At 56.3% G+C, this 11775-nt stretch overlaps 1 protein-coding gene across 1 annotated transcript in view; it reads right to left on the reverse strand.

Moving 5' to 3' along the window:
• Positions 1-3897: 3897 nt before the first annotated feature.
• The window catches only part of LOC103901088 (receptor-type tyrosine-protein phosphatase V), a 42503-nt gene continuing 34625 nt past the window's right edge, over positions 3898-11775 (reverse strand). The window contains exons 32-40 of the mRNA XM_019472733.1: positions 11461-11540; positions 10600-10687; positions 10018-10108; positions 9049-9125; positions 8554-8688; positions 7888-8010; positions 7202-7359; positions 6429-6564; positions 3898-4029 (exon numbers count right to left, since the gene is read on the reverse strand). Coding sequence (XP_019328278.1) covers positions 3970-4029; positions 6429-6564; positions 7202-7359; positions 7888-8010; positions 8554-8688; positions 9049-9125; positions 10018-10108; positions 10600-10687; positions 11461-11540 — 948 coding nt within the window. The 3' untranslated portion in view covers positions 3898-3969. The remainder of the gene's footprint in view (positions 4030-6428; positions 6565-7201; positions 7360-7887; positions 8011-8553; positions 8689-9048; positions 9126-10017; positions 10109-10599; positions 10688-11460; positions 11541-11775) is intronic.

Here is an 11775-nt window from a genome sequence, read left to right on the forward strand (position 1 = left end):
CTCCTGTGCCGCAAGCTGTAGAGCCAGACCCAGACCCTCTCCATGGGGAATATGGCTTTGAGCAAAGCCCCAGACTCTGAAAGCCACAGGGTAGCTCTGATTGCAGAAAAATAGAAAAGAGACGATGGGGAGTTCCTGCCCCTCCTTATCCTTGGCAGCTGCCCCTTTCTGAGGATGCAGTCCTGGTCAGGCTGTTGGGAGACCCTGGTAGCTGCGCTTGGCAGAGCAAGGGAGGGCTTGTCTCTGCAGAACCCCAGGCTACTGTGGGGCGATGCACAGCCAAAGGGGCAATGACCACCCACCCAGGGCAGGGAGCCAGCAGTACAAGCCCCACACACTGGCTGCCAGGCTCTAGAGAGCAAAACCCCTGGTAATCCTGCTTCTGTGCCCCTCACAAGGCTCCTGCTACCTCACGGCAATGGCTCCTCCTTCGCGTCTTCACTGTCACTGTGATTGGCCCCACTTCACAGGTCAGGGCACTCCACAGGTGTTCTTGAAATCCTCTGAGACTAAGAGCATTAGGTGTTTTACACATCATAAACCATGCTGGGACATACAGGTACAAACGCTTGTCGGTGTTCAGTGGAGACTGCACACTTTGAACTAGAGCCTGCTGGGCACCAGGCTAAAGCTCACATCTACACACACCTTTGAGACGTAACCGTGCTCAGCATCTGGGGTTTCTGGGCCATGCATAGCAAATGAGAGCCACAGGCTGTGTCCAACAGCACCAGCAGGGAGATGCTGGAGTTGGATCCAGGTCTGGTTCATCTCTCCCCTGTTTGAGGGAATGAGCACCAGTCCTTTTCCTACATCAGCAGCTCCCTCTCTCATTCCTGTGCAGGGACCTCTGCCTTCATGTGCTTTGCAGGTCAGCTGTGCTGAGGCTAAGGCAGTGAGGAGAAGACTCTGACAAGTGGATGGGATTGGGCCTCCGGTGTGGAAGTATCAGCACTTTCACTGTCCTTGTAGGGGTTTGTTAGAGTGGACTTGCAGGTCCTGGCAGAAAGGCTACCGTCTTGTAGCCCAGGAACTATTTTTAAGGCTGGCTGGAGCTGGAGGGTGAGAGCTGGACATCAGGGTTGTTCCTGATGGAGGTCTAAGAAGGATGGGCCTATGTGCATGTGGCAGCAGGCCACATGGTCTTTGAGACTGCTCTTTCTTGGGTGCTCTTGGGATAAACCCCCCAACACTGGTGAGATTCCGTGCTGCTGGGCAGGTCTAAACTTCGCCAGCCTATCAACTCAAAACTCTGGACAGACAATGGACACATCGTTCTTTGGACCAGATTTGATTTTGCAGCTTGCTTGCTTTATGTCAGGCCTCCAGCATGCACCGGTGTGTTCTCCCCTGGTGCCCCAGAAGAACATGGCAGGCGGCTGCTGCTACAAACTGCACGCACCTCATAAGCAGCAGACAGCTTGACCCCACCAATCCTGCCTACTGGGCTGGGGGGTCACTGGGAGCAAACACTTCCTTGCTTCAACACATCCTGCAGCACGAGCATAGTGAAGAGTTACTGGTTACATGAAAGTCATAAAGCCAAGAGGCTTCCTGTGAGCATATGGGCAAGTGCCAGACTCCTCCCAAGACGACATCATAAATCCTTTTGTGCACATAAGAATATCCACTGAGTTTTGCAGGCCTTTTTCGTGTTGAAAGTATTCACACATCCTCCTGGAGAGCTCTTGGCATGTTGGCATCCAACCAGAAGCAGAAACGCTGCAAGTTACTGCAATGGTCACTTGTGCAGGCTGAGCCGCGAGTGACCTGTCACGCCATGCTGGTGGGTGACCCTGGGACAAAGATGTAGTCACATGGAAACATTTTCAAACAGCAACTGGATCCATGACAATCCAGGTCAGGGTGGATGAGGGTCATCACGGGCAACTCGGAATGCTCTGACCTGTGGTGAAGACAGCATTGCACACACAGAGTGCCTAGGATGGGGGGAAACAGTGGGGGGAAAAAACAGCCCTGTATGGGGCTAAGGCTCTGCACCATCTTGGTTTCCTTTATGGGGGGGAAAAAACAGCCCTGTAAGGCTCTGCACCATCTTGGTTTCCTTTAGCCCACGAGTGCTGCAGCTTGGAGCTGGGAGCAGAGCAGGGAATGCAGTGAAGGAGAGGATGGCGGAGGGGACTGAGCAGCAGCGAAGCCCTGCCTGCAATATGGAAGATACATTGTGCGCATGGAGAGACTGCTCCTACCTAGCTGCGCACTGCCTGTGTCTACACGTGGGCGGTGGGTGCAAAGGACAACAGGCAGGTTCCCACCCTGGCTGAACACATGGCTGGCAGCTGCACTGCTCTGGTGGCTGGTGGGGACGGGAGTTGGGTGGGCACAGCAACTGCCAAAGAGAAAAACATTGTCTGGGGAGAGGGGGAAAAGCTGCTGGGCATCCAACCCAGTTGCAACTGAGGCATCATCCCAGTGCTGGGATGGCTGATGGTTGCCCATGCTTAGGTGCCCTGGGTGTCCCACTCTGGGCTGCAGGCAGCAGGGTCCTTGTTTTGGAAGAGGGACAATCTGTTTGTGGAAACACAGGGGCAGTAGGATGAGTGGCCAACTCAGTCCCCAACCTGGTGCTGTCTACTCCTTGCAGTAGGTCTTGGGACCTCCTCATCGTAGCTGTTGTGTCTCCTCACCCCAGTCCGAGGCAGCTCCTGCAGGGTATGGTATTGTGGGTAGGAGTGTGGGCCCAGACTGGGACAGGGGTGCTGCTTTGAGACTGTACCATAACCCCGTGCTGCCTGAAGGGTTGAAGGAGGGTAAATGGGTTCCCAGATACAGTTTTTTCTACCTCAGGAATACGCTCATGAAATCATCTGCTTTTTTTTAACTCTTCCTTCTGACCTGCACTTGGAGCTCAATAAACCAAGTTGCTACCTGCAATCTCAGCTTGTGCATGGCCATCCCTGCTTGCAGAGCAGCGGTGTCTCTACATGTGGCTGCGTGGACAACCCAATTCCCGGAGTAGCAGCCAGTGCTCTGCAGTGAGCCACAGGGCTGCCAGCTGCTTGCCAGCATGTCAGCTGGACCAGGTGGCTTTGCCCTGGTCCTTGGCTCTTGGGAACCAGCAGGTTCATAACTTCAAGCCCAGGCTTCACCAGAAAATGTGTCTCTTCCTCATAAAGCTGTGGATGGGTTGGAGGCTCACTGCAGAAGTGTTGCCTCAGTAACAGGAGCAGATGAGAGTGAGCAGAAGCTGCTGTGTGCCATGGGCTGCAGTATCTGGAGTGCCCAAGGGCACCCCATCTGCTGCCCATGGCTAGGGACACAGCTGCCCTTTTGGGAATGGCTGCTGTGCTGCAGCAGGGGAAGGCCTCAGCATCGCTGAGACCCCACAAAAGCCACCCCACCCTTACAAGCACACTCCTTCCTAGGGCTGTTTATTGTTTGTACCTAAGACTGATCCACCAGCCGAAACAAGCCAGCTCCCACCATGCTCTGCCCCCAGTGGCATCTGGGACATCAACACACCCGGTGCCCATGGGCGCATGGAGACCGTGGTGCCCAGTGCTCGTGTCAGACCTCAGCAGCCTGCAGGCACCAGGGCTGTCCAGGAGCGAGCCCAGGGCTGCCCCTTCTGTGCTGAGGGGCAAGGGCACCACAGAGCTCTCGCAGCCGGCGCCGTGTACCGCAGTGGGGTTAACAAAACTTCCAGGCACCAGGAATCCCAGGAGATGGCCAAAGCAAGGGAGCATCCTGCCCACCCCTTCACCATGTCTGCACTGAGGGGCTGCAAGCAGTGTGTGGCAGGACAGTGCTGCCCATCTGTTCAGGAGACCCCATGTCACTGCTAACACCATGTGGGACGCATTGGTGACAGTGCCAGGGTAGGTCCCCTCTCGCTGCAGGGCTCGCTCTGTGCCAGGAGCCCCATGGTGCTCTCACCCCAGCTCCTGGCTCCAGACAGGACCCTGCAGAGGTGGAGGGCAGGACGGTGCCAGGAAGTGCCGGGTGGTGTTAGGGCTGTTTCTGGGCGATGATGTCCCGGATGCAGGTGTACAGGAACATGTACTGGTCCTGCAAGAGAGAAAGGGGGTCTGGAGTCAGGTTTCTGACAGAGACCTCCTGGTTGCAGGACTAACCCTGCAATTTGCCTTAAAAGGTCCTAATTAACTAACAGCGTCTGATGGCAGAGCAGGATTTTCTGTCCCAAGTGGTCCATGTTTTTCCTGTCACCAGAGTTGCCCAGAAAGGAAGAATCAGGCCTGGAGCTGTAGTTACACCATGTCTGTAATGTTACTCCTGCTTCATCATCCCCGTGATGGGGATGAGCGGAACATCCCCGTATGAGATGGGGACGAACAATGTCATCTGACTTCCTCAAAGTGCCCCGGTGGCTTTTGGATGTGCCATGGTGTTTGCATCCAAAACGAGACCGAAGAGCAACTCCAGTGATGCTGCAGGGCAGCGAGTGGGGAGAACTCTGCCCTGCTGGAGTGCACAGGGTCTGACAGTGACCTGAGGCCAGGAGGGAAGACCTCTGGAGCAGGAATTTCCCTTGGTGGTAGTGTCAGTGTACCTGAATCAAGTGCTGACAGTGGATCAGGGTAGATCTCTGCAAGCTCTCAGAGGTAGACAAAGAGATCTGGGTGGTTTTAGTCCAGTTGCATCCTTTCTCTATTTTTAAGATCACCAAAATGATCCATCAGTACCAAATGTGGGTCCAGAGGTCTCAAGCCCACTGTACGTTTGATATGAGGTTCTGCTCAAATGCCAGGCTGCTCCAAAATGATGCTAGCCTACAAAACACCCAGGACTGACTACCACCATGGCAGGGCTCCGAGAAAGGCAAGATGTGGGAAAGGTAAATGAGATTGTGCTCAATGCACAAAGCTGGAGGGCAGGGCCAGCCTGCAAATGATGTGGGTCGAAATCACATGGTGGCCAGGAAGGGGGGATTAGGGACTCGACAGAGGGGCCCCCAAACAGCTCACTAATGCGCTGGCTAAGCTGCAAGTCACGAGGAGCCTCCTCCCCTGCCGGTGGTGGGTTTAGCCCCACTGAAGGGCCGGGAAAGCCACAGATCACACAATGGCTGCGGTTCCAGGTCACCAGAGCATGTTTTCAATGAGCCCAGCCTGATTGTGAAATCTGGAGCGACAGCCCAGGATTGACTTCAGACCAGGCACACTCAATGCTGGGCCAAACGCAAGAGCACATCCCCAGAGACACGCGCCATGCTGGAGCTGGGGGTGCTTAAATACCCGGCAGTTATCCATGGACAATCCCTCAAAGGTTCATCTTCCCCCTTGTTTGGCTACTAACCCCCCCAAAAAATCAGCTGATGCCCTCAGCATGACAGCAGCATGCCCCCGCCAGAGATAAAGGGGTCCTGGCAAGCCCCCACAGTGATGGAGGAGGCTGGCAGCCACATGGCAGCAGCGTGGGGCTGGAGGGCAGCCCTGCCTGTCCTTCGCTGGCCATGCTGGGATCAGAGCGACCACTGCTCATGGCAAGGTGGGGAGGCAGCTGCCTCCGCTGCCCCCCCCTCAGTGGGGCAGCAGCTTTTGATCGGTGCTTGCTGTGCCTTTATGGGCACATTGTGTCTCTGCTCGGCAAGACCGCTGCTGAAATACAAAGGAGCTCTGAAGCAGGGGCAGCGGACGCCTTGCCCTCCTCCGGCTCCCACCATGCGCATGGTTCACATTAATTAAGAATGCGATTAGCTGCTTGCAGGCGGCTCTGCAGCTGGGAAGCCCCAGAGAGATCTGCCCCAATTCTGCTGTCCCCTGTGGGGAGAGTTTCCAGGGATGCTGCATCAGCTCGTTCAGCATTTGCAGCAAATGAAAGCGCTGTCCAGAGGGCATCTGTGCCGCCAGCACCAGTCAGGAGTGGCACGCTGGAGGCCTGTGAGGCTGGGCTGGCACCGCACGGGCAGGGCATGGCTGCAGCACCATCAGACAGTACCACAGAGCCCATGCGGCTGCAGGGCAGCTGCAAATGTGGCAGCGTGTCCCAGTGACTCGGCCCCAGCTCTGGCAGCAGGCAGGGGCTGGGAGCAGGCTCTGGGTATGGGGGATGCGGCAGGGAAAGGCCCCGGACAAGGGGAGACCCAGCAGATTCTGGGTGCCCAGGCTGACAGCCATGTCCAGAGGCCAGGTTTATCATGTAGGATGAAACCAGTGCTTCATGCTTTCCAGGGCAGAATGCCTTGCATTTATCGTGAGCTCACATGCAATTTAACCTATTTTAACTCCAGAACTGAGGAGGTGGAAAGCCCTTCCCTGGGAAAAGACACTGCCCTTAGCCCTCGGTGGCTGGCAGAGGAAGCATGGAATAAATCCCTGCATAGGCTGGACAGGCTCCCAGGTGGCAGGCAGCACCCAGGGAGTGGGCAGCATGCTGCCAGCTCCAGGCAGCTCAGCATGAATGTTCCTGTTCTGCCCAGCTCACCACCCTTCCTCCTTCCCACCTACCAGCGTCGGGGTCATGAGACAGCAGCTTCTCGTCAGCTGGAGGGTCACCCCGTAGACATCCACGATTCTCTCGGCTTTCATCTGGTGCAACAGGCAATCCAGGGAGATCAGTGTCCCCATTTGGCTCACGCCACTGCTGCAAGGGACAAGGGAAGGTCATTGATGCCAGGCCAGGCTGAGCTGAACCTCTTTGGAAGTGGGCACCAGCCCAAGTCGTCAGAAGCCCCATGAGAAAACATGCTGCAACTGAGTATGGTGGGGATAGGGGAGTGTGAGCAGTGGTCTAGGTGGCAGGGAGGCCTGTGCTGACCAGGGGCATGGGACCCCAAAGTGTCCGTTGAAAGAGCCTGGAGACCCAGCCTACCCTGCCCTGCCGAGCTGTGCATCCCTCACCCAAGCCAGCTCTGCCGATGTGCCGGCTGTGTCGGCTCCTGTGGGACTGTGAGCTCTCCTTGGCTGCAAGCAGATGAGGATGTCAAGGGCTGCTCCCAGGATCCTAGCAGTCAGCCCAGGGATGGCCCAGGCACGTCAGCCCAGGAATGCCTGCTCCATCCACGCTTGCCTCTGGCCCAGCCCTGTTTGCCCTCCTTTCTCCCATGCGCTTGGCAGAGCACTGCTTCATCTGACCTCCCAAGCTCAGAGCTTCCTTGGCTCCCATGGACCTACTCTCAACATGCCCCAAAACCTTGGCGTCCTTGGTGGAGGGTGCAGTCTTGCTGGTGGCCATGCCAAGGCACTGTGCTGCCCATGGATGGAGCAGTAACGTGATGTACCTGCAGTGCAGCAGGAGAGGACCGGCTCTTTTTCGGTGGGGTATGCACCGTCTGACAGCAGTGAGGAGCTCCACCAGGCTCTGGACATCTGGCTGTTTTTTGCTGCTCCAGAACGTGTATAGGAACCGTTGTACCTGCCTCTCCTTTGCTTTCTTCTCCTGGTGAGACACAAAGAGTTGACATGGCTGTTGGGGATGGATGGGTGAATTCGGATGCAGAGGGGTCCCAGCTCTCCAATCCTTAGGATGTCAGATGCTTTCCCGAGCTAACTGCTAGCTTCTGTAAAGCTGTCCAGGCAGCCTCTGCTGGGGCATTGCCCATCACCCGCGCAGTGGGTATGGTGCCTCTGGCAACCTGCTCTCCTTCCCCATGGCACCCTGACCTGTCCCTTGAGAGGGAGACTGAGAACTGTGTGGGCCTTTTCAAAGAGGGTCAGAAAGACCTATCAGCAAGGGGCAGGGGAAGCCTCCAAGCCTCTCCCATGCATCTCCCATGTCCACTGAGCAGATGCTCTTCTGGATGTTGCAATCTAGATTCCCTCCTGCATTTGTGGACTGCTGGCACTCTGCTCTTGCAGCTCAGACAAGTCTCCACAGACCTTTCAGCTCTTGCCCCTACAGACCTGTTTGCTAGAAGTGAAGAACATCCCAGGCAGTGGGAGCCAGGCCAGCCCCATCAACACATACATGTTTTATTTTGAGCTGGATACACCTCCATCCAGAGACAAGCTTCTCCGTGCCATACTGGATGGTCAGCATCTTTGTGCAGAGACAGTCTCCTTCCAGGGGCCAGCATGCCTCACTTGGGACCTGTGTACAACAGCAAGTTTGGCTTCATGTTGACGGTTGCCGTATTTCAGATCAGTCACCATCACAGGGGTCTGTGATGGGGTTGGACCAAAAGCACCCCCAATGTCAGTCACCTCCAATCACTCCATGTCAGTTCATCCCCTAGCTAAACCCTGGGGGAATTTTTGGAAACAACAGCAGACTGCAGCCAGCTTCCCTGTTAACCCAGACCTTGCTTGGCAGTGGGAATCTGCTCAGCAAACGCTCTCCACCTCAGATGGACAGAGGCTGGAGCTGCTGTCCTTGGGTGCCTTGGAGATGCAGCTTGAAGAGTACCAGCTGAGTCCACAGCCATGGACCGCATGGTGGGCAGACAGAACCTGTCTCCCATGACAAGCAGTGGGAGCACTTTGACACAGGAAAGGTTCAGCTTTAGCCAAGCTGGATCTGCACCCAGGCTTCAGGAGGCAGTGACGAGAGTTCAAGTTTCAGAGCTATGCTAGCTTCCAGCTCTGTTAAACAGAACCCTGCTCTGCCATGGCGCAGGCAGGCACGGCGCCTTACCTCCCCCTTCTCCTGCCACGGGAGAAGAGTTAGGATGGTATGAACATCCTGTTCCCACACCAGGGTCCAGAAGTCCTCCATGGTCAACTTGTCAGGCCCCTGGACAGCCAGATACTCCCTGCTGGAGCTGCAGCCCTGGGCGGGGAACGAGAATGTCACTCTCCTGCTGGAGAGGGTGGCACAGGTACCCCATCAGCCCAGGTGGCTGCAGGAGAGGCCAGGAAAAGAATGGAAGCTCAGCAGGTCAGGAGGCAAAGAGAGAGGAGAAAGCACTGAGGGAGGGAAGTGGGGACAGCCCAAACTGGGCAGGGCCCCAGGAGTGAGGCAAGACACATCCTCAGTCCCCACAGTCCCCTCTTGTCCACACAGAGTCACAGCAGCAGTGACTGGTGGAGCAGTGCAGGATCCAGGCAGCAGGGACTGGGTGAGGATGGGAAACAGCCGTGGCAGGACCCAGGCATGGGGGTGGGCATTGCTGCTGGGGGTACGACTCACCGGGATACGCCACACCTGCAGGAGACCTGAGAAAGGGCCCTGTTCCAGCAGGGAAAACTTCACTCTGGAGCGATCGTCTGCAAAATACATGGGAGGTGGAGGGAGCCAGGGCAGCCTTGCACTCACACAGCTCCTGCAGACCGACTGCCAGACTCTGCACAGCCGCACAAATCCAATGCCCCATTCACCATTTCTCTGCAAAGGTCCTCCCCTCTGCAGTGCTCTTGTCCAGCTCATGGACATTGGTCCCCAAAAGACAGCCCTGGGGCTTGTTCTGGAGATGCTGGAGGGGAATCCTTTTCTGTGGGTGGGAAGGGACCTTCACAGGTCTCTATCCCAACGTCCTTCTCAAAGCAGATACGTGTAGTGCAGGTTGCTCAGTGTCTTGGCCAATGGAGATCTGCATATCTCCAAGGATGGAGAACCTGCACATGCTCTGGGCCCCTGTTCCAGTGTTTGGCCACCTTCGTGGGAATTCTTTTTTCCTTATACTGAGTTGGATTACCCTTCCAAATCATCCCCATTGCCTCTTGTCCTTCCATGGTGCACCTCTGAGAAGACTCTACATTTTCTCTGTGCCCTCCCCGCAGGTAGCTGAAGATAGCAATAAGCTCTCCCCTTTGCCTTCTCTCCTCCAGGCTGACCAAACCCACCTATCTCAGTCCCATACATCATGTGCTCCACCCCCAGAACACCTTGGTAGCTTTCTGGTGGACTCACTGCAGTGTGTCAAGATATTTTCTTGTACTGTGGAGCACCGGCCCTGGTCCAGCCCAGCTCCACACAGGTAGAGCACCTATCTCGTCCCATACATCATGTGCTCCACCCCCAGAACACCTTGGTAGCTTTCTGGTGGACTCACTGCAGTGTGTCAAGATATTTTCTTGTACTGTGGAGCACCGGCCCTGGTCCAGCCCAGCTCCACACAGGTAGAGGAAGGAAGAGGATGCAAGGTGTCACAGCACTTACATGGAAGGATGCTGGAAGAGGGCCGTGTCTGCTGGTTGCCTGAAGATGGTGTTGCAGAGCTGGCTTCTTCCTTGACAACCTCTAGGAGGGTCTGCCAGAGTGAAAGAGAGTGGAGGAAGGGTCAGGAGGAGCAGGAGGAACTGGGGACTCCCGAGGATGCCTGGCCTCAGCAGAGGGGTAGTTATAGCTGCACATGCAGAAGCCTTAGCAGGGGTGTTATGTGACAACCTCTGGGGTAGGCTACCAGGTCTGCTCTGCGCCGTCAGGAGATGGCTGCATTTCTCTGTAGGAGAATGGTGTTCAGGTAGGTCCCTACCCTGCATGGGGTCTGGGAAGGAGGGGGTCATGGGCAGACCCTGATCAGCGCAGGATGTATGAGGGAGCTATGTGCCTGGGGATGCAATGCCATGGAGAGGGGACACTGCCAGGACAGCCAGGCATGTGGAAACTGGGGCATGGGACCCACTCAGAAGGCACTTCTTGCGTGTCCCCCAGCCTGACCAGGTGCTATCGCTCCCCAGGTCCCTCCAGTGCATATGGCCATGGCAGCGCTCCCTGCACCCTGCCCAGGACAGCTCTCACCTCGTACTCCCTCAGGAAGCCCACATGGGACTTTGCTGTCTTCTGGGCATAGTGCTGAGCAAAGTTTTTCAGTGGGATGGGGCAGGACCTGGGGAGAGAAACTGGGGGTAAGGGTGAGGTTTAGCAACCTCAGCAGCATCCAGGCTGTCTGCAGTAGGTGGACAGGCACCTTCACTGCTCAAATGCCAGGGCCCTTGCCGGTCCTCAGCCCAGCTCTGGTCTGTGCCAACCTGCTCTCCCCTAGACAAAGGCAGGTCTCAGGTGTGGCACAGCCCAGGGCCCATTCCCAAGATGCAGCAAGGACAAGGGCATCCTGTTCTGAATGAGGGAGGAGAGAATTTGACTATAGACATATGTGACCTCCAGATGTAGCCTCAGAGAGAACGAGGTAGGTGGGTAAAGCCATGCCCAGCCTGACCCTGCTCCCTCCTCTTGGCCTCCATTAGAAGGGACATCCCAAGGCCACCCAGCTGCCATAAGTCCCTCCAGCTTGAACCCATCCCTGTGGGTTGGGAACCCAGGGGCTGGTCGAAATGCCTTCCCCAGGACAGCTCTGCAGCTCTTTGGCATTGGCGTAGCCCAGGAGACTGGCACTGGAGGAAAGGAGGATGTGGTCCCCCAAGCCCTCCTAGAGTGACCAGTGACTTACACCTAGTTGTGGGCTGGGCTCCCCATGCTGCAAGGAACAACCAGCCCTGGGCTGACCCCCCTTAAAACACCGGGTGGGACGGCTGGCTGGACTTCCCTGTCCTTCTGTCCTGGAGCCCAGGCTCAAGCTGGGGTCAGGATCCCAGCTTGCTGCCTGAAGGGGCTGTGGATCAGGATGGGTAGAGTGGCAGGCAAAATGCAGGAGGCCTTTACCTCTCTGTCCTTGATAAACCCAGGAGAGGTTCCTCCAAGATCTTTTCCAGGATACAGCTGTGCAGAAAAATATACTGGGACTGGAAGGCAAAGGCAGACAGCAATGTAGAGCATTGCACCCCGCAGACAGCATGAAAGTATGGCACTGCCTAGTGGGCAGAGGGTGTCCTACATTCATGCCCCAAAAGCCCTACATTCATGCCCAAAAGGCCCTGGCTACTTCAATCTCAGAGCCCTTGGATCCCTCCACTGGGTCTGTCCGTCTGTCCTGAAGGGTAGTAATGACACCTTGTCCCAACCCTGAGTACTGGAAAT

The sequence above is a fragment of the Aptenodytes forsteri genome, unplaced genomic scaffold (assembly GCF_000699145.1).
Source record: "Aptenodytes forsteri isolate BGI_AS27 unplaced genomic scaffold, ASM69914v1 Scaffold213, whole genome shotgun sequence".
Classification (NCBI taxonomy): domain Eukaryota; kingdom Metazoa; phylum Chordata; class Aves; order Sphenisciformes; family Spheniscidae; genus Aptenodytes; species Aptenodytes forsteri.